Consider the following 23680-nt stretch of genomic DNA (forward strand, 5'->3'; position numbering starts at 1 on the left):
TGAAGCCCCACCTCACACAGCCCCTCCCAACGCACGGAGGCCCAGAACAGCAGCAGCTAACTGATGCATTTGGGCCTCTCCTGCATACCCAAACCCCAAATGGCACTTTACAGTCAAATACTGTTATTTACTAAGGAATGCAAGGCCTAAAGAACAGGACCAGCATTCCACGAACATTCTTGCTTTCAATGCAGAATCAGAGCAGCAGCATTAAGGGGTATTCCTACAGCACCTCGGTAACAGAATCCAGCAGCGCTGTCAGTAACAGAACGAGGCGCCGCAGGAGCGTGCCATGTGCTAAGCAGCAGGACTGGAGCCTGGTGCAAACAACAGCCCCAGAAGCACAACTGCTGCACTGATGGCTGCAGGCACGGGAGTCGTGCGAGAAAGCAAAGCACTCGCTTTAGTAAACAAGGAAAAGGGAAACACACTCGGGTCAGAGACAAATGGTTCTCAGCACTCAGCTCAAGCCTGTCATCCACCCAAAGATCGAGCATTCCCCGTCTCTAAATCCTGCTGTTTAGGTAAACTGCAACATTCCCAAGTACGTGACTCCGATGTCATAACACTTCTTTTCCTGTTCCTTTGTTATCAGTAAGAGCACACAGGAAACACTGGATGCTTTAGGAAACTGTCTCACTACGACCCACATCTCCCCAAAGCCCAGAACCCAAGGGACAGGGAGAGCCCACACAGCCGCACTGCCTTCAAGGTAAGGATGTCACGATGACCCAAGTTACTGCTGGAGGCCACAGAGGTGTTTACACAACACGGTGTTATCAGTGCTGAGCTATCTGCATGTCCTGCAGGGCTCCTCACAGCTGCACTGCAGCTCCAGCCTCGTGCTGACCGATGGGGCCCTTCCCCTCCCCACCTCGATCCCAGCGATGCTGCATGGCAGGGACATCTCCAGTTGGCATCTGATGAGAGCAGCAGGGTCTGAGACGGAAAAGGAGCTCACGGTGATCAATAATTCACGGCGTTAAGTGAAAAACTACTCTCGTATCTGTAAATGGATGACCAGGATGGCAGTCCAGCTCAATCCTTCATAAAAACACATCAGCTGATGAGTTTAACTGGCACGTGGGTTGCCCCATGAACTCAGGCAGGAGAAGGCATAGAGCACAGTGCAGACAGAGGCTCACCTGCAGTACAGAGTGCAGTGTAAAAGCAGTATTTATCATGGTACTGGGCCTGCATCTGCAATGCTGATGATGCTCAAGTCCTGGGCTTCTCATAAAGTGAGAAGGTCAGTGCTGGTCCCATTTCACCCACAGGGCAAGCTGGTGCTGACCCAAGAGACAAGACATGGCCAAAAGGAGAAGTGGAGGTGGTATTTATTATCTGTTCTCTTTTTAACACAAACATGGAATAAAAGAAGGCAGCTGAACAATGCAGTGTCTTTATGACAACCAAGTAAATACAATCCTATAAATGGCAGCACATAACTCTAATCCAGCCCACAGATCTAAATGCTGCACCCAGCAGGAGCCATCTCACTGCCCCCACATCCCTGCAAGCACAGGAAAAAGTGGCACTTATTTCTAAGACAAATTGACACCACATTCCCAAACAAATGGGGCACAACAGCTTCCAGAATTTCTATTTTTCTAGTTACTATAATCATTTCTCAGACCCAATAATTAGTGTGAGAGAAACCCCATATGAACTGAAGTACACAAGCTCAGTCCAGCAAGAGGAACGCAGAATTAAACTGCATTTTGCCTCTTAGGAGTAGAGATGGCCCCACAGCACACTACTCCCTGGTAACACAGCAAACTCCAACAAGAAGATCCATAAACTTCACCTAAGTAAAAAAACAAAACAACAACCTGCACCCCCACCAATCCCAGCCTAAGCAATAACACGGAGCAGGGCTAAAGGGACTCGCCAGCTTCTCGAATCTGGCACAGCAGTGGGCAGAGCTGTCCTGCTGGTTTCTCCCCAAAACACAGACCGACTCTCCAATGGCCGTGCACCCCGGCAGCAGCTCCTCCAGCAGAGCAGTGACCTTTGGGAGCCAAGTGGGAGGCACGCTCCTCATTCCAAAGCCTCTCACAGCTGCTCGCAGTGTGCACCGGCCCCATGAGAGAAGTGCCAAAGCTGTGAAGTGAGCCCCAAACTGGGGTGCCATCTCACCTAGCCACCAGAAACATCATCACTGAATTGGGTCAGCAAACAGCTTGTGGCTGAGATCTCATCAACGGATCAGAGACCGAGCACTGCTCACCTAACTTGAAACGTTCACGGCAGGGCAGTCTCATATCTGTAGTATTTAGTAACACACTCTGGAAAACAGCAATGCATAGATGGCCCTGATACTACAGCTCAGCAGCTCCCACATCACAACATCAACCCTAAAGTTCTGAGACAGGTTTGCAAGCCCAATCGTGAAACCAACGAGGACAACTCAGAAAGGATCTTCCACTGTGGGCACACAGAGTCTGCTACAGACAAATGAGGAACGTGAGCAAGCAGGATGGCAGAGATACCCAGTATTTGTCTGAGAAAAAATGGAATTTAAGCAGTTCACAAATAAAACATTAAATCCACCACAGTAGGATCAGAATGATTAAGAAGGAATCTTGTTTGTTGTTTGTACCAAAGAGCTACGTATCAATTGTAAAAAAAACCCCTGCTCTGATGAAAAAAGAATACAGAAATATCTATCCTTGTCCGCCCCTGTTATAAACCTATAAGGGTCAAACTCAAGCAGAAACTGAAATATTCATTCATTCATTTCACTCATTGAAAATACAAATTAGACAAGTCAAGCTACACTAAGGATGGATGTTATTTATCCTAATGCTAACGTAATAAACTTCTTCTCCAGGGTGCACTGATCATCAAACAAACAGTCTTCCCCTCCCCTCCCCTACTGCCACTGAAGTTTCTATCCAACATTTGAACATGCCCAGCATTCAGCACGCACACGAAACATGATCGATAGCTAGAACCTTTATATATATCCAAACTTTCAAGAACTGCAATTTATTCTTACTAAAGAAACAAAAGGAAACATAAAAACAGGGTATCTTGGAAAAATCAGAGACGTGTACTTCCCGGGCTAGAAGGTAACCAGCACTTCCTGCAAGTGATTACTTCAACACATGCTCCTAACACCATGCTGCAGCCAAGGCTTTATGACTGTAACAAGAGAACTGAGATTATTTCTTCACTCAGATGAAAAAATTAGACATCCCAAAACAAGATAATTATGTAAAAAGCCCCAAGGAACCAGATGATACCCAGGCATTGGCACCAAGAAGCTGCCTTTCACAAGTCACCTGGAGCACCCTAGACTGGCTAGTGATGCAGATAAGCCTTTTGTAATATTCAGCCTTCTCATGATTCACTCTAAATCCAGTCCCCATGTGTGGGCTCCACCCATACACAGCAGAGATCCAGGCTGAGCCCTGCCAGGCAAGCTTCCCCAATGGCATGGCCCCCAGCCCCAGCAGCCCCTGCTCATAGAGCTGTCCCAGACCCAATGGTGGCAGCCTGGAAAACAACTAGTGTCGTTTCTGTGAGGGCTGCACAGATCACAGCCCAGGTCTGAACAGCCACCTGACAGCACACGTGGATCTGCTGTGTTAGGGATCGAGGTATGCCGCTCCTAGGACCTTCATTACACTAAGGTAATTTTGTGAAGTGCAAGAAAAGCAAAATTAGCCAACTCCTCACAGTGGAAAACCGAACTCTGACAGAAGCTGTGCTGAAGTGATGCCTGAACTGATGATCCAACCGATGAGAAGGCTGAGCCCTCTGACTTACTAGCTACTGCACACTCATTTCCTTCTTTGGGTACATGGTACTTGGGATCCTTCCTTCTTTTAGAGTTGAAAATGAGATTTTGACCTCAGAAAGATGCCAACTATTACCTGCAAAAAGTGACAGACATGAGCTGTTGCTGTAACACTGCTGGGGCTCAAGGATGACCCCAAGCACCTTTTCTAGGGAGCAGAAGAGATGCAAAGGCTCCAAACATCCACAAAGCACATCCTTCTGCTGCAGGCTGAGGAAGCAGCAGGAGCTAGGTTTCCACACTCACTTCCTAGCCCCTTACCCCTGGTGGATAAGGCAGAATCTTTCTGGAGCAGCCCCCACTGCCCCGAGGGCACTGCAGCACCTCCACACTGCGTCACCGTGAGCACTCCCAGGGCTGCACTGCGTTCTGAAGCAAGAAACATGATCCAGGTTAAAAATACAGTTTAGTTTTTAAGACCAAGTTATTTTTAAACCAGATGGAGTTCTCTGCTCCCACTTACTGCTTGAGTCCATAAACAATTGTACCAGCACAGGGGTTGGTACAGGGCAAGGAGGCACTTAAACCAGCCTTACTGCTGTGAGGGGAAAGAACAGAAAAAGAAACGCTGTACAGCTGTGCTGCAGATTGATGATGGGCATCTTCCTCCAACACCAACCAAACAAATATAATTCAGTATTGCACTTCAAAACTTCTGGAAGCTCTGCTTCTAAAAACACCAACCACAGCTGATGCTATGCCAAGCATTTCATCTTACACCAATGCAAGTAACCACTACACAGTAATCTAAGTTGGTATATTTTAAGAAATAAAAATAAATAATATATATAAAAATATAAAATGGTAGGTCTGCTATGACTAGAAAATGAGAGAGAATGAGGGTACTCAGCAGAAACCAGCACATTCCCTTCAGAGCTCTCCCAGCCTGGTCAGCGGTGCATCCTATTTTCTGAGAAAGGATCCTATAGAAAGATCCTCCATAAGCTTCACTCTCAGAAATTCTCTCTCTCACCACCATGCTCCAATCTCTGTACTCGCTACCCAGAACAAACAAAAATCCTCCTCACATTAAGACTTGTTCTTGCTACAGCCTTGCTTCCTCACAGGAAAAACTCTTCTAACTCTTAATTGTCTCAGAGAACTGCCTCAGAAAAGATGCTCCTGGATACCAGGAGACCGGGGCACCCCAACAACACAACACAGATCAGCACTGTTTTTCTTCTTTAAAATGAAAAATGAGCATGCAATAAACCCTTATTCGCACCACGCTCCCAAATGATGGCTAGATGCGATTATTCAAGCCACATTTGGTGTTCCCTGTTTCTCCTGCAGTGCCTGGGGCACAGAGACTGCTGGCAGGTCAGGAGCAGCAGCACTGCTGGGATGCTCAGGGCAAACAGACCCCGCTGCTCTCCTTCCTACACACCACCCACTGCAGAAATGTTTTATCATACAAAATTGACCTGTCTTCCTTGGCCAAATAAACGCTGATCCTTTGTAAATGAATCTGGTTGAATAAAGATGCTAGAATGGGAGACAAACAGCTTTTGTACAATTGTTAGTGTAACGTAAAAATAGAGACATTTCAGCTATAAACCACACAGTAAAAGTGCATGTGTTTGTTTGGGCTTTTTTTTTTTTTTTCAGTTGAAGCAGGGGGTGTCACTTCTCAATGTCTATTCCAGCACGCAGTAGGAAGCCCTGCTGTCAGGACATACACACCCTGAAGGCTGCTCAGCAAATACCACAACAGCAGTTCACGCTCCCACAGAGGTACCTGCACCAATGTGACAGCAGATAATTGATGTCACCCTCCCTCTCACCTCGCCCCTACCACTGTAGATTCCCACTGCCTGCAACTTGGCATGCATAACTGCATGAAGCCTGGGGACAAGCAAAGGGTCTGCAATCTGTGCGGTTTTAATACAGACACATTAAGTGAAACAAATCACTTGCTAATATAACTGGATCATGCATTATACAGTAAGAGGTCTCCATCACTTCCAACTTCTAAGGAGAGCTAGAGTTTGATTGATACAGCATTTCGTTCTACATGCTGCACTGCACCATTAACCTCGGAGACACATCTGAAGCAATGATCAGGCTTTCCAGAGCACATGATAGCTCATGTTCTTTACTTCCTCACAAAATAACCAAGCAATATGGACTTAGAAATCGAATTATTATCTAAGAGTAAGTACTTTCCTCCCCTGACTCCTAAGTCCATGCATTCTGCTGTTGCCTAGGTAATGTGAGTAGATATGTGGAAGAAAACAGAATTAAAGCAACAAACACCAGCAAGAACAGGACAAGCAGGTATTTCATCTTGTGTATGCTTCCTTCTTCCTCTACAATGCTTCCAGGTCCCTACATAGCAAACTGGAAGAAAAATACATAAGTTGCCCTGATGGATTTTCGTACTGAAGCAATGAATCTCAGCCTCTTTCATTTAATAGGCTTTACACGTGCTTTCAAAAACCTCTAGCATGCTCACCCAAGCAGATTGATCTTCCAGAAACAAGAAGCTACACAACTTTAACACCACTATAGCAGTGCAATGGAAAAATACAGGGCTGCAAAATAACAGAAATGCATTTAACATCAAAGCATCCAAGCAAGATGCTCATCAGTTCTTCATGCTGACACTTAAAAGGCACCAGCAACCAGTCACAAACACAAAAAGGCGCACAACACTCGTGTTAAATAACACCATGCTCCTCATAGGACAGCTGGGACACTGCAACTTACAAGCTACCTTTCTGTAAAGCAAGCATGGGACAGAAAGAGATAGCGAGCCCACCTGAAAGTGCGAGAGCATTCAGAATAGCTGTCCATGCACAGAGCAGTATGCAGAGCAGACACATGCCATGCATCAACCAAAACACAGCTAAGAGTCTTGCAAACTTCAGATACGTGAAACTATCTGTGATTGCACTCACCTAGAAGGTATGATAGAATTAAAAACTTATGAGAACAAAAGGAAAAAAAAAAAAGCAGCCTCGGGATTATCTTAAGTAGAACAACAGCAATACATTCCCTTATTTACATTATCAGAAATATTCACCACAATTTTAAAGCTGGAGCGAAGTAGATTTCTGAATACAGAAAACATGAAACAGCAAAGAAGATGACACATTTCAAATCACTACCAGCAGTGTTAAGCACGTAAATGAACACACACAAAACGTCTACAAGCATTTGTTTTTAAGCTGCTGGGAACAGAAAAGGTTACTTAATATTTTTGCTCTTTACCCACAGGGAAGATGCAGGAGGATGCTCAGGGAACACTGCTTAGCATCATTCTGAAACATTTAATACATGTCAAATGTGCTGGAAGGACGGGCCTTGTGTTACAGAAAGCCATCAGAGCAACAAAAACAGCAAGGCATTCATCACTTACATTTGTTGACATTTTTATGATACCAACAATCTAAAAATTGAGCTTTGGAAAGATATAGAAAGATAAAACCGAACCACTCTTCAAAGAAAAACAGAAGCAGTTTCTGTCAGAAGCTCCAGAATTAGGCACTTTTGTTCTAGATACACGGCAGCATTCGTTTCCCCTTTCCCAGATCACAGAATCACTCAGGTTGGAAAAGACCTTAAAGCCCATCGAGTCCAACCATGACCTAACCATACTACAGATCCCAGCTTTCCCAATGAGACTCAGCAGAACGGGTTTCGAGTTCTCCCCACGGCACGCTGCAGCTGCAACCAGCAGTGCCAGGGCAGTGGTGTGCACGGCCACCCAGCTGTTAGCTCCCAGCCCAGCGAAGCCTGCAGTCCTCTCTCAACCCTCCCGAACGCCTTTGCAGCACTGACTGATCTATACTCTAACGAGACATGTTAGAGAGTAATTAAATTTATTTATTGGTTGATTTTTGGAATCAAGTAAAACACGTCCCTAGGCTATAACCAGCAAGAGATTTTTCACTTAGAATTAAATTGCTGGTTACTTTTCCACACTCCTTGTTGGGGTTAAAAAAGAAAAAAAGCCTGGGGTTCCACATAGCCTTTCTCCTGCCATAGAACAATCACAGCTCCATGGCCATTTTCCCACTCAAACAATAAAAGCAATAAACACTCTTCAGGCATTCCCAAAACTCACAGATTAACAAAAGAGGCTCATGGGTGTGGGGGGTAAAATGAGGACTGACAACAACAAGCCCTGGGGAACACAGGGCTGGGGAGACTCCACAACCCCAAGTACTTCCCCCATGACCCACACAGGACCTCAAACCCACAAGATGAGAGAGGAGCTGACAACACAACAGGGTCTGCACCAACCTGAAGCACTGAATGCAGGCGTGCACCCACCCCATGGCCCCCGCAGGAGCTGAGTGGGACCTCCGTGCCTTCCAGACTTCAGCCAGGCAGTGGGCCCAGCACAACTCCAGCTGAGACAATGGGAACACAGGTTTGTTTTTAAGGTGCCCGTTTGTACCCAAGATGACACCAATAAATCAAGGCTAATTGGACAAGCTGGGAATTACTGTTATAGATTAAAAAGGTCCCCTTCAGTTGGCCGAACTAAACCAATCAACTCAGAATCCAGCAGATGTATCAACTGCGTCAAAGCCTGGGCATAAAAAGCCACGTCAAATGCATTGTCTTGCCTTCAAGTAAATCACGTTAATGAACCAAAAAAAGTTTGGTTGTTTTTCACACCATGAGTCAATATTTACAGTTGGAAAAATCCTCTGGCCTAGATTTTCCAATACAACTGCTGGTTTCAGACACCTTACATTGGAGCTGTCAGCTCCAAAAGCTGTAGACCAGAACATTTCTTTAAAAATAGCAGAAAAAAAAAAAGATTTCAAATAAGTCAGGATATCATGCTGAAAAACACTGAAACACTCCTGTTTCACTTCAGCCACGCAAAGCACAGCCCAAACAAGCAGCAGTCCAGAAGCAAACTTTCCCCGACCACCTGCACTCCTCATGTTCTATCAGTATCTGCAAAGGCCGTGGACGTCATTGCTGAGGGGTTAGCATTCGTTCTGGTCTGACCAGCAGCAGCAAGTCTGTCAAAGAAACTCCCCTAGAACTCATCCAACACTATAAGGCTCAAGGGTTCTGAACCATCACTTGGCTTTGGAGAGTTTCCACGGCTCCAATTCACAAAACCCAGCACTGAAGACAAATTAAACAGCCTTCTATAATGCACGTTATAAAACAGACCATCTGGCCCAGTGACTCATGAGTATTTTTCTATATGACTACCATTTTTTCACCTCTTTCTACACAATTAGTGAGAAAACAGACTAAGATGTCAACAGAGGTCCTCCAGAGGACATGCATGCAGACCCAACCCTCGGGAATACTTTGGTCACCTGGAGACAGGAATGCTACAGACAAAAAAAAAATCACTTTGAACCCTGATAATGATTTAACTGGAAATCACTTGGAGAAACGATTCCCTCACAGAGTTAATGATTCTGTGATTAAGGCAGCTTGGCCCAGGAGTCGCACAGTTGGAGAAACAAGTTTGCAACCACTAACTTCCATCCATGCCCTGCCTTCGGACTGGCTTGCTAAACCAGTGCCCGGTCCCTGCTTAACTGGTTCACTGCTTGCCTCTGGGTGCCCCATCAGCTCCCACAGCAGCACAAACCAAACTGTGTTGTTGTTATTTCTGACAAGCTCGTCCTCCACAACTACATACTGTAGTTCAAGCATTCATTAGTGCAGTACATTAAGGAAGGTAAAACCACACCTGTCTCACAAGAATGAAAAAAACAAGTAGCAAAAAAAGCACTTGAGACAACAAGAAAATTAAAAACAAGTTCAATTCCCACATCTAATTTTACTTAAGAAGTATGCTACCATAATCACAGCTGTGACTCTTCCTCTGTCGGTTACTGCTAGACTTGTAATTCCTACATCCTAGAAAGCTGCTGTTTGCTGCTTGTCTTTCTACCAGGAGGGAGATGAGATCCACCTCCTGTGTTGGCTTTTCCAGGGGCACAGACCAAGGTCCCCCTCCAGACCCCCACATGCCACGGCCACAGATGACCTCCCCCCTCCAACCACATTTCACCCGCCGCTGGGAACCAAAACAAACACGTACAATCTCAGCGGTTAGAAAAGCAGAACCCAGCAAACTGACCCAGAAAGCAGAACGATCAAAGACCTTGTGCTTCTAAACTAATGCATGAACACAGTCCTCTGACTCTAACGTTCCTGCAATTACTTTTATCATGCACGAGACACACCCATTTACCCACACAAACCAAAACAAGCCCAACACAAACCCTACAAATTTAATCAAAGAAGAAAGAAAGAGCACGAGATGTTTATTTCTATTTTTAAACACTTGGGAGGTGCCCCAGTGCTCCCTCCCTAGATAGATACCTAAGGAGGTGCTGCAGAGCAGCGAGATAGATTTGGTGCATGATCTGGCACCTCTGACAGCAAAACATCAGAGCAGCCACTCAGAAAGGCTTTTGAAATAATTGCTGCCTCTAAGCAAGGACAGAGGGGCAGCTCAGAGAGTTATTCCAGAAAAGAGGTACATATCATACACATAAATATTCAAGCACACCAAGCTGCTCACATCTGAGCAGCACTACAGTTGGTTGAGAGCAAGACCGTCTCCTTCTTGTTCCCACAGTTCTCTTCTGCCTCAAGCGAAGTTGGTTGCCACTCTGGTTGCTCTCTCCCTCATCCAAATGGTTTGCATAGCAGATCTGCTGAAACATCAAGTTTTAACCAAGCCCTAATCCTGCTGACTTTTCTCACAAAACTGCTGGAAAGGAATTCCTGCTGGCAGCTGCAGCGCCTCTGCTCATTAGTTTACCAAGCAGCAGCAGAATGCAACAGACAGGCAGATCACATCAGTGCTGCTCCGGAAAGCGGCAACAAGGGCCGAGCCAGCAGCACGAAGGCTCCCAGCTCCCAGGGCACGCTGCAGGGAGCACAGGACAGGCACAGACCTTCCAAAGAACACGGGAGCGCGGCCTGCAAGAAGCCCAGCAAGTTACTGCCACGGTCACTGCTGCCTGGAACACAGAAAGGAGCCTCACTTCATTTCCACCTCTTCTAGTAAGGTTTGGGGGGTGGGCAACAAAACAAAAAACCCTACTGCTTTAAGGCATTGTGCCTAATGAGGCAAGACACAGAGCTGGGCACACCAGTGTCAATCTCCCCTGAATACTACAATAACGAGAGACAACAGGGCAAACAGAAGCCCACTGCCTGCTGACAACGCTCGTCCCCACAGCACTCCTCCATCCCGGTCAGATGATGAAGACCTCTCAGCACATACAGAAAAGTACACAGCTTCACTTCTTGCTGCAGTTTCATTGAGTAAGCATAGCACAGATCTGGCTTATTTGGCATGCTTAAAGCAAACCAAGTTCTTCTCTTGGAAGATCCACACAGTGCTCTTCACCGCTGCAATGACAGTGTGCTCCACGTTCAGTATGTCCCACTCCCAAGCCAGCCACCTTTTATTAAAGAGAAATGCAAGAAATTGTAGTTTGAAGTTCTCAGTACTACACGCACTGTGGTGCGTTCATCTCGCTGGGAAACACGTGGGTGCTGTACCCAGTGCATGTGCACCAGAACACGGACAGCACTGCGCTCCCATGCCGTAAGTGCCCTCACACTCTGAGCTCTACTGCACTCATCTGAAGATCACCACCACGGCCCAACATCTCTACCATACAAAGAAACTTCCTCAGGGTAGAATAGAACAAATAGGGATAGTTTTGTCTTTAAGACAGTTACTTGCATTCTCCTGAAAACAATGTCATCCCAAACCAGTCTTCAAACGCTACAGAGCTGTCTAGTCAGACTCCTGGACAATGCAATGGTCCCTCTGCCACCACTCTTCCCATTTGCCGTTGAAGAGATGTGGGCACATCACCTGCAGCACGGTGAGGAAGTTCAGGCTTTGCACGCTGGTGTTATCTGTACCATCCACTCCACCTCAGGCTCTCCAATGGCAGAAGATGGCACAGACAGTGTGTCACCTCATCCTCAGGTCTGCACACTGTGCTTCGTGCAGAGCAGCAGGTTCTGACAGACAGACTGCTTCCCCCCCAACCCCCCTAAGCACTTCAGGTGATGCACTTTCCCTACAAGCGCTCCTTCAGAGTATTCCCCACAAAACAGAAAAGCATTCACCACTCTGAACTGGTTGAGCCAGAAGTCACAGCTCCTCCTCTCCACACTTCAGGGATAGAGGCAAGCAACGCTCCTGGGAGGTTACTGCTAATTTCTTACAGGCAAAGATAAAACCAAATGATGGGAAATGCCACCCAAAGAGACAGGCACCTCTCACTGACTGACCCACGGTGGCTGGAAAGGAGGGGACTGTGATGAGCACGGGCATGGCCAGGCAGGTGCAGAGCAGCAGTACCACGACCAGAGCCAGCAGGGCTGGGCTCCAGTTTGGTGCTAGGCTTTTGCAGTCGGTTGGCTGGCATTTTTTCCCCTCTGCCACCAACAGCAACTTCTTCAGATGAGCTCATGCCACATGAGGCTTCCCAGTACTGCACATCTTGAGGACCACAAAGGCCTCGGAACTAGCACCATACTTGTCCCTTGTCCAGGGAGGAGTCTTTACAGACATGTGCCAGCGCAGTAATTAACAGCACAAAGCATCTTCCTGCCTCTATAACACCACAGAAGACATTTTTACCTAAGAACAAGGACATTTCTTCTCTTTTTTTCTTTTTTTTTTCCTCCTTTTACCTTTCCACCCCTTCACCACACCCACATCATGACCTCTTTGAACCACGCTTACAAGCTCCGTCCGGTGCTCAGTGATACATAACTTCCATTTCAGCGAAACAATCCATCTGCTCCATGTGACTCAGAGCCCGCTCTAAGAATGCAATACTGTTTAGGCCAACCGTTGCACCACCGCACAAAGTGTTTTGTTCACATGCATTCCTTTGGGATGACAGAGCCTATCCACGGCTGTAACGGTTGGGGCCTGTGGTTTTTTTCCCTCATCCGCTGAATGCTGCAGTGACTAAGCTGACAAAAATTCCTGGCCAATTATAAACCCACTTAAAGAGACAGGCAACCCCCTTGCAGCCTTCCCTCGCCATCCTATATGGTTAGTTTCTATACACGGAAAAACATCTCCTCCTCCCAAGGCTGCTTGGATATAAAAGACTTTCGCTGCGTGCTCAACACTTCCAACGTGCTTCCCCAATGGCATCACGTCACAGAACCATAGCCATCATCACCCAGAAGCACGGACACTGCTCACATCACACAGAAGGATGCAAACAGGAGAACCAGGAGAATCTGCAGTTGCATCCCTCTGACCACACACATCAGCAGCCAAAGCCCCGGCAGCAGCATGCCGACCAGGGATCCTCACCTCACACGCCCAGTTCACTCTCACTCAGGGCGTCAAGGGTCACACAAACACTTGTAATGATTAGCCAGGGCACAGAGCCACGTTGTGGGCTGGTAACCATGGGTTCATCCTGCCTAGGGAGATTGAGCCCATGAGAAAAGATGAGAACACCGTGATCTCACAGGCTTTTAGCTTCACCCGTGCACATCGTGGGCACCTCAGGCCCTGACCATGTTACTGTGGACAAGCCACCGGCTACAGCATCTTCAGTGCTGAGCTGACAGCACGCACACGTTCCATTGCCAACACTGAGAACCTCACTGGAAATGGAGAGGAAGAGACACTCAACAAATGATTGAGGCACAGCTCACACTGGAAGCAGAGGGGATAGAGGAGCAGGTAAAAAAAATGACAAAAGTGATCCTACAGTCTGAATTAACGTATTATTATCTGAGCATCCTACTACAAGTTAGTTCACAGAGCCATAAACTGCCTTGAGAGGGAAATCGCACCGTTAGTGGGAAGGAAGCCTAAACAAAGGCTGCTTCATCACTGTTACACACAGAGAAACTTGTTGGCCACATGAAAACAATTCATGAAATCACTTAAGGACAATTAGTTCCTACATTCATGCACATTTGGAGGGGGAAAAAGAAAAATGGCATATACTGATCAAAACGTTGCGGGGCACAATTCACCCTGGGTTGGACTTCAGATGTACCAAAACGTGGATTGGTGAGTTCACTGACTTTGCTCACATGGGCACCTCCAAACCTCCTTCAGCCAAATTCCACTGCAGATCAGCCATCAGTGCAGATACAGCTCTGTGCAGTCCATGCAGACAGAGCTGGGTGGGGGACAGAGCTCTTCAGGGCCCCCACCCAAAAGGATGCAGCTCAGCTCACCTTCACTTGGACATCCACACAAGCCATCACTGTCACAAGAGCAATCCCCAGCAACTGCTACTTCGCCAACAGCCTGCATGCATAGGTAACACGCACAGACACAGAACTGCAGAAAATGCTGAGCCAGAGCAAGCCTGCCTTGTCCCTGCAACATGTGCAAAAACACAGCTTTCTTCTGGTTTTACAACTGACATTTCCCTGACATTTTGCTAGCTATTCCCAGTTGTTTTGAAAATTCATCATAAAATTTAAGTCTTACACTGCATGTAATCAGCGACACAACTGCCCATTCTGTTACCAAGCATTTGCCTAACATCTATCAACAGTGCCAGGAAATCCATGCTGTGCAGGGTAACCAAAGATGAGGTTCAAGTTGAGATACGTATTTAACTTCATAGATCTAGAATGGCACTGCAGCAAAAGAAAAAAATGCTCTTACTGAGGGTGTAATGGGGGTAATAAATAATAATAAAAAACTTTTGGAATAAAAAGGAACACCTTGCAAAGCCTGAATGCAACTGCAGACATCCCCTTCCTACCCAGGGCCCACCAGCTCGGCCCCTCAGCCCTGCTCCCAGCAGCCTGAATGCAGTCAGATGCCGCACTACGACTTCTCTTCGAGTACTGCATGCTAAAACACTGCACATATTACGTGTGGCAACATCAGGACATTTCTGTATCATGTAAGAAATGCCACTGGCCTTCTTCCTCACAGATCACCACAGAATACCAGCAGAAACTCAGCTAAGGAATTAACATACACGCAAACCATAAATCTGTGACTACTTGCCGTAAGTGAGCCCCAATTACGCTTCAACAGTTGTTTTTCTGGCAGTGGAGCAGTTGCTCAGCATCAGACAGTTCAACTAAATCCATACCATTGCAGTAATAAAAAGGCTGTTCTCAGGAACCCAAAATTTCACACGTCAAAGACCTGAAGCCTCAAAGACACGGTGCGTGACTCACTCGTTCTTTATCAAAAGCAATACCAAAAGACTTCTACTGGATGGTCCCTACAAAGTGGCTGCACACTCCTCAGGGAGCGTTATCACTTTGGACTGACAGAGGGAACAAGTCACAGTAGAGGTAAATATCATCTTTGGTATGCTGTATGCAAGTGCAAGTAGAAAACACAAGGTTCAGGATCCTACAAGTTCATTTTACCTTGCCAACTCAAGGGATTATTCTTGCCTTTGTAATTTACCACTTTTGCACCGATTCTGAAGTGTTCTCTATTAAAAAAAAAGAAAGAAAACCAAAAAGCAACACTGGCATAGTCTCATTAATGCTCATAATTCATCGTATCAAGCCTTTAATAATGAAAAACAAAAGTCAAAAATGGAAGTCCTCTAAAAAATGCCATACATTTGTGCCAGCGGAAGCTAGAAGGCCAAGACAAATCATAAATAATAAACATCAGCACTTGGTTTTTGCTGCCCAGTGCTGGCTGCAGGACTTGAGATGCTCCTCCCAGGTTATGGCAACTTGTAACAGAACCTTGCTACAGCACAAAGGAAAACAGCAAGCGTACATTTATATTCCAGCCCTTTTCTCAGAATACAAACTGCTGCTCCCGTAATTAACTGCAGATTGGCCTGCACTGCTCTGCGGCCGTTCCAGCTGCCTAATTAAATATGCTCTCACAGCCATAATAAAAGTTCTGGGAAACCTTTGGCTGAAGAGCAGGCTGCTCAGGAGGGGACCAAAAGTCAGGAAAAGCTTCATTCAGCACAAAAACACTAACAAAAAATTGTTAACGTGCTCCAGATTTTTCTAACTTGGTGACACCAACTGTGTCTCTCCCAGTTTTTTTGCTTACCCTTCTGTTTATTCCTCACATCAGATGTTTATTTGCAGCGCAGTTTGCATACCAACCACACGGACAAACAACTTGTCTCTGTCTAAATACGTCCAGGTTTGTAGCAAACCTTTTTTTTTCCTCAAAGCCAGCAGAAGCAGCTGGATCAGTGCTACGCACACAAGTTCCACTTAATGTTATATCACGTCACTTCTGCTTGCTAGAAAAGAAAACTCAAAACGCATGCTGTCTTCTGCTGACATAGGGAATTTCTACTACATTTCAGGATTCTGACAAGCAAACGAAACACAGAAGTACACCTTTGAGTAAAGCAGCAAACAGAAGTGCACGTGTGTAATTGGAAACAAAATAAAGGCAGTGTGACCCCACACCTCTGGCTCCCAGCTCGTCTCCCTGCTTCCTTTTGCCCCCTCTCCTCCCACGTGCACAGTTCACATACATCCAATCCTTCCAAAGGACAGGGAAGAGAGAAAGAGAGGGAAAACCAAGGAGGAGGAAGGGAAAACAGATCCCAGCACATGGTTTTTGCCACTACTCTGCTGAATCAACAGGGAGCAGAGCCCCAGATGGCGCGCGCTGGTAAGCACTGCACGAGTCAATGGAGCTATGTCAAACAATACCACTCAGCTGCATTATCTGCTGAGCTCCATGTAAACAAACAGGAGCAGATTCCGAGTATTTGTGAGAATACATCATGTTACTGTCTCCATATGTTTAAACATTTCAGTGGAAGATACATATGGACCACGCTTCCCACTCACTGTCATTCTTTCCCTCCTGTTCACCATTCCCCACATAGACCGCATCTTTTCAGGCCACTGTCAAAGCAATTCAGAGAGGAATAAGGATACATTTTCATTGAAAACATTTTGTGCTCAGTTGCCATCTGCTTCTTTATCAGCCTCTAAATCCTCACATGCCTTTTCTGTGGTCTCTGGTTTCACACACTTGGAAGACTGAAGTTTTCTTCCGTTGTATTTTGGAGCAGTCTACACAAGCTATTGCTTCTCATATAAAATTCACCTCTTAAAACACATGCTCACAGCCCTTATTCTCTCCACAAAGTCAACTGAAACCCATATTACTATTTATTTTTTTAAATCTAATTCTAAAGGTCTCTCATACGCTTCAGTCACTTTCATGGTTTTTACAGCTGACACTGATGGTGGATGCAGAGCAGATAAATAATTAAGATACAGAGACCCAAAAACCTAAAAACCCTCCAAATCCCACCAACCTTCATCGCTGCTGGTTCTGCTATTGCTCTCCCACTAACACCTTGCCTGCTTCGCTTCTCATGGCAGAAGTTCTGCAGGAAGCATTAGCTGGACTCGTGCACAAAACTGAACACATTATGGGACACAAGGGATCCAAAACTTCCAGGCAAGTTTTCCAAGGCTGCAATTCACAATTAGTTTATGCAATGGCCCGGTGACTGAGGCAGCAAACCTCCAAATTTAGCCATCAGCTGAAGAATATAGAATGCAATGGCAGTTGTCTTTACAGTAGGTCAATGGGCAGGCCAAGCAAGCGTGCCACCAGTGACTGCTCATTCAAGGGGCACAGCAGGAACAGTCTTTCTGGTTCTCACATCAATTGCTGTGGAAAGCTGCTTGTATCTTACTTGACTGTTTCCAGCAGTCACAATCACTAAGAAAAAAAAAGGTTCTTATTTACACGCCTGAACTCTCAGTTTTTACCTTTTCCATCTCTGCCTGTGCCTCAAAGCCCAACCATTCACGCCAACAACTTCAGTCCTCTTCTATCTCAAAAGAGGTTTCTATGTGGATGTGCAACAGAAACGAACGAAGTACAAACAGCATCTGGTACACCAAGAGCAAACGAGGTGCGGGTCAGAGATCACCGCATGCCAAACCCAGTGCAGCCAGCAAAACAAGGCTGCTGCCCCGGGGCACTCCGAGGTAGAGGAACACATACTGCACAGAAACCGGGGCAACACAGCGGGCAGAGACACTGCTGACACTTCAGGGTGAACCTTAAAAAAAGAATTCCGAAGAGTTACAGCTCTGCAGCTTGTTCTATTACAGAGACGTCAATGGATCATTGTGAGTCAAACACACCATATCCTTCCCTCTCTCCTCCCTCCACCCTCAACATTGTTCCTGCACAAGTTACACTGAAGGAAGCACAGCATTTTTCCTTTGTTTGTGAGCAAGAAAGAGAAGGAAAAAAAAACAACTTCCACTCAATGGCAGTGCTAAACAAGAAGGCAGGCTACTTTAAAGTACTCAGTGTTCCCACACAACGTTTTACCCACCAACTTGATATCTTTCAGCGTAAAACCTACACAAGGACAAAAGAGATTTCATGTACACTCCTCCACAGCTCCAGAACAAAGAAAAATAAAAAGGCATAAATGAACCCTGAGTGATAGACAGCATTTTCTGTTCAACGTTACTGTGACGCACAAGGAGAATGTCAGGGTTAAATTAAATACTACACAAGAAAATATCCCCAGAAAACAGCATAGCTCTCACGTCTCTGCTGGTAGGAAAACACAGATAACAGCACCCAGTCACTTCAAGTCCTTGCTTCTATTCTTTTTCTTGCCCTTGCAATTTTGTACACAGCAGGGTCCTCTCCAGACCGGGAGTTCATTGCCAACACGTTCACGCAGTGCAGCACTACAGACTGAAAGCTTCCTTCTGAACAACTGGGCACTCACACCTCCCTTGGTTGGCCTCGTGAGGGGACTGACTTCTGGATCGTGCTTTGGCTTCTTTTATTTTATTTTTTAAGACCAACAGCTGGCAAATGGAAAGCCTTTCCCTCCCAAAGACCGCACCTTATCAGGACGAGGAGATTAAATGGGTCCAATTTTTTCACTATTTATTTAATAGAACTTGGTAGTTTTTGTTACGCTCTGCATGTTTAGATACTCTGAAGTTTGGAGCCTAGACCTACACCGTTTCTGCAGCGTAATGCCCTGAATGAGCCTTTTAAGACTCCTCTTCAATACTTGCTTGCTTCTTCACCTTCTCCCACAAAAGGAAGCTACAGGAAAAGAACTACATTACTTAGATAACTTCCTTAAAAGTGCTGTAATCACAGTTTAACTATGATCTCATCTTATTTAAACAGATCTCCTCTCACATGCATTTGGGATCCAAATTATGTTAACATTCCCCTAGAAGTCAACAAGCTTTTCTTGCACGCTGTTTCAGTCCACTCCAAACAGCTACAGCACACAGCAGGAAGAGTATTCCATTAAACATACTCTCGTTACATCCATTCAAACCACTAAGGGCAAAGGAGGATGCAAAGGAGTCACCTGTGACAGTCTCAGCAGAGAATGGAGTTGCACTCTTGTAACGAGGACATAAATTTGGCTGCTGAAGCCTAACGACTCGCAGCAGCACATGGGAACAAAGCGGGGCAGCTCACTTCCCTCACCTCAGACAAGTCACAGGCCTACCAGTGAGATGTGAGGGCCCTTCTTGTCTCAACACAAACTTCATCTCCTATATGAATTATTAACAAAAATCAGAGCCCTATAGACAACTTCAATCGGAAATATTTTGCCATATGCTCACTGAAAGGGCCCTACATTGTGCTTCATGTCAGTCCTAACTGAACATGAGGGCTTTACCCACTTAAAAACAAAGAAACCCCACCTTCCCCAGACACAGGTGGGCTGAGCAGCCCTGTTCATGTTTCCCCCACACTCCGGTGTCTCCCTGTGTTACAGAAGCTTTACTCAGGACAGCACATGGAATTTAGGAACTGTTCCTCCCAGTGACGACTGCATGTAATTAAGACCCTCTGATACTCCAGGGCTCAGCTTTCCTGAAGTTACAGGATGAACTCAAAAAGCCTGTCATGCAATCGTGTTATCTGAGTAAACTATGTATTTGTTTACTCTATTTTTAAAAAGTGAGAAGAGATCAGCTTGTGCTTTTGCTACTGATTGCTATCAGAAAAACAAAAACCCCATCACGGTAGGTAACAGGAAAACAGGCAAGGATCACTTCACTGAGAGTCATGATAGCCATCAACTCTTTAACACCACCAACTGCACTGTAAAAAAAAATGATTTTAGTAAAAAAAAAAAGTTTATGTACAGAATTTATTATCACAAACTTCTCAAGGTGCATACTAGGGGAGGCAAAAAACAAAATCAAATCAAGTTATTGTTGTGCTGAAGCTGTTGAATTGACAGGCATATACAGGCACATGTGAAGTCACTTCAGCAAGAAGATGGTACCTAAACGACATCTCCTGCCGAAGTCATCAACAGACACAGACTCCAGCTTTACTACAATAGCTCTAATTCTACACGTAGATGCTTGGTACTTCTTAATGAAGAAGTAACCCAGAAAGTTCATGAGTTTGTTTTGTTGCTGGTTCTGCTCTGTTGCTGGTTTAATTGGGTGTGATGATCCCTTACGTGCTGGTAGGAATGTATCTGTCTAGTAACTGGATAACATGTCATGTGGACTGCATACCAGAATACAAGTTTAGGTTGCAAAAGAGCTTAAAATACAACCACAGAATTAAACCTTTACTTCAGAAGGAGATAACAAAAAGCACAAGCTATTCAATTCTTACTTTTCTGGCAGTGGTTGGTGGTCCAGCAGCGGTAGTTGTACTCATTGTTAATAGAGGTCTTCTCGCACAACGGCTTCTCCTCCATGGTTCCTGGACACAAGTCCCCACACTCCTTTGGAGGTTTATTTCCAACAATGTAGTTATTAGAGACGGCATCTAGGATGAGAGACCAGTCCACCGTGGAGAGGTAACACAGGTCAGAGTTCTTCTCAATCCGTATGGCCCCGCGGGTTATGTTTCTCAAGTTGTGAAGCCCAATTTCTTTAAGATTTGTCATTTCAAAGATAACCAAGGCATAGTTGTAGAAGAGGTTCCTCCCACGAATGACTGTGAGGTTGGGGAAGAGATCGCTGAGGCTTTCCAAGCCCGCCACACGGAACAGCAGCAAGTAGTCAGTAATGACAGTCAGCTTCGGGAAGCGGAAGTTGCGGTAATCCTCTGCTTTAGAGATGAGCAGAATCTGAAGGAAACCCTCAACCACTGTACAGTTCTCCAGACGTTTCAGCTCATGGATATCATTGCGAATGTCAACGTTTGGCCCACAAACTGAAATGGCAGAAGAAAGAATGGAAAGTTAGCAAGAAAGCATTTTTAAGACTTTTAAAGGTATAATGCACACAGGCTATTCCCATGGCCATACACTTGCTGGGGGGTTTTCCTTGTTTTGTTTTTAAACATAATAATCATTAAGCTGCAAAACAGGAAACAAGTGTTTGGTTTACACCTACACTGAATATTTACATCATTTAACCCATCACTACGAGCACTACCAGCAGCAGCACAGGGCTATGAGCCACGTCCTTCAGCAAAGAAACCTTGTTTTATTACTGCTGTGGAAAAAGAGCTGCATTAGATTGAGGAACGCAAACTGAGTGCATCTGCACACCCTGTCACAAGTTAAAATCACTATATACGTGGCTTCAGCCACACAACTCCAAAAGAAGCAAGATAGACAGCAACCCACTGTTCAATACACATGGAATTTACTTCCTCCTTCCTCCCCAGCCTTCAAGACATACGGACATAAAGGCAAACATTTTCAAAAACAAAAACAAAAAAACAACTACAATTGCTCAAATCACTCTTTCTTCCAGAGTCACAGGGTAAACGAGCCTGAACTCTCAATGCTACCCTGGCCACAGACCAGCACCACCACCAGAACCACAGCAAGCAGCTCACACACCCTGCACCGCAGCTGGGAGGAAAGGAAAGCACCCAGGCCTGTAACTCCACTGCCCCAGTGAACCCAGTTTCATTGATTTCTGGCATCGACACAAAAAAATTCCTGGAGCTCTAAGAAACAGGATAAGTTTATTTACAAGAACACACAGCATCACAGTGAGGAATTTCCCTTGAAAACATGAGACTGAACTCAACGCACTCTAGAAAACAATGGCCAAAAGGATTTTTCCCTAATAAGTCTATGCATTAGATCCTTCCATCTAATACATGTACCACAACAAGAATTTTGAAGGCACTGGAAGAAAAGCAATAATAATGTAATAATTAGACAAAATACACTTTGAAGTAAGACAAAGCACGATGGTGTGCACAGAGCTGTTGTTCTTGGACTCCCTCTGACTTTGTCTTCCACAGAAAACGTGGAAATAAAGATTCCCCAGAATAGATAATTAGTTGCTTTTAAGCAAACAAAGTCAAATGCCAATTTATTTGGGAAACCCAAAACTTAAATAAACCCCAAGCAATTTAATTTTGTGGAAAGGTTCTCCTCTTACACATGCTAGGCTTAATTGTTTTAACATCAGTTCCTCAGACAAGGAATAAGCCTAAACACAAACACTGGAGCCAAAAATTTTAATTCTAACCCCGACAAATGGTCCAGAGATTCAGAAACCACTCTGACAACCCAAAGCAGCCCTTCTGCAGTACAAGACTTATCTAAAGCTAATAACTTAAGCTAACAAAGGATCCAGAACACAAACACGCTAAAACCATAGCAACTCTAAAATCTGACAACAAATTAATAACACCCAACAAGGAATTAAAAGATAGCTGATACACCAAATCATTACAGCAGATAACATACGTTACAGGCAAAGTAAGAGCACTGCTTTCTTGTTAGAGGGATGTTAAAACAAAGAAGAAATACAACAGGGCAGGATCTCTGCTGACAAACAGCTGTTTCTGTGCAAGCTGTCACCAAATCTTCCTTCTGAAAAGACCTGAGCTGAAAGTATGGTCTGTTTTAATGGGAACTGCTGCACTGTGAGTAGCCACCACCAAGATAGCTTGGAAATACAGAAATACAAACCAACAAACAAAACCTAACGTACCAAGCAGAACACCTGGCAGGAGCAGTGAGGGAAGAAATCCCCATTTTAGTGAATACTGACCACAGAAGAACTGCATACTGCTGCCTGGAGCTAAGTGTCAAGGCTCTGACTTCAAGGAAGGGAAAACAGCAAGGTGAATGGGTCGACACTGCTCAGCTTTCAAAGCCAGATGGGAAAGAGGGAACATACAAGAGATCCAAGACCACAGCCCTGGTAACAGATGGACTGGTCGCAAACACAGGCTTCTCCACTCCCGATCCTGCAGAGACAGCCCCAACCCAGGTAAAGCTGCTCTACAAGCCATACCGAGACCAAAATATTCTTCAGAAGAAGTCATCTTTTCAAACAAATGGGGTTACATCAGATGATCTACAGAAACCCCTCCCAACCCCTACCACTCCGATCCCACCAATGCAATCACGTGGAGGCAGTGCCCTCTGCCCAGGGCAGCAGGCTTCCCCTGTGCAACAAAGGCAAGTTACAGTACACCGGTTCTCCAGTTTAACTGCTTTGGTTTCTGCCTCCACATTCTGGCAGGACAAGGTGAGCAGTATGGTTCTTGTTACGGCAAAGCCAAAGCAGCAACATTTATTTTACTGCCATAAAATTTTAGAAAGCTTAGCTGCTCCAAGCCCTTTATTTTGTTAAAGGAGTAAAATTTGCACTTGTGCTGACATTTTGTAGGCAAGGTTCCAGAGTGATGGGTTTAAAAACAGCTGAGTTACAATACCCTAAAGAACAATTTGTAAGAGAAATGGCAGCAACCATTAACTAAAGCATTATACGTCTGTTCCTGCACTGGTCCTGCAGCTAGGCTTTACAAGGCATATTGCTTTTAGCTTCATGTTTGTCTCAGCTTGAAAGTCACTTAATTTTAGATATTTAATGCTTTTATAAATCAGTGAGATTCCCAGAACTTTGTGGAAAAAGTACGCACTCTCCTCAACGATGAAACATCATCCCCTGAACAGAGAGGAGGAAAGTGTGCAGTGGGCTCCAGCCTAGGAG

At 45.3% G+C, this 23680-nt stretch overlaps 1 protein-coding gene across 2 annotated transcripts in view; it reads right to left on the bottom strand.

The window, feature by feature from the left end:
* The window catches only part of IGF1R (insulin like growth factor 1 receptor), a 133174-nt gene that overhangs the window by 93597 nt on the left and 15897 nt on the right, over positions 1–23680 (bottom strand). For both annotated transcript variants that reach the window (XM_065734037.1, XM_065734036.1), the window contains exon 2: positions 20379–20924. In XM_065734037.1, the coding sequence (XP_065590109.1) occupies positions 20379–20924 (546 nt within the window). The remainder of the gene's footprint in view (positions 1–20378; positions 20925–23680) is intronic.

The sequence above is a fragment of the Cyrtonyx montezumae genome, unplaced genomic scaffold, assembly GCF_038088225.1.
Source record: "Cyrtonyx montezumae isolate F1298 unplaced genomic scaffold, pur_monq_1.0 scaffold_17, whole genome shotgun sequence".
Classification (NCBI taxonomy): Eukaryota; Metazoa; Chordata; class Aves; order Galliformes; family Odontophoridae; genus Cyrtonyx; species Cyrtonyx montezumae.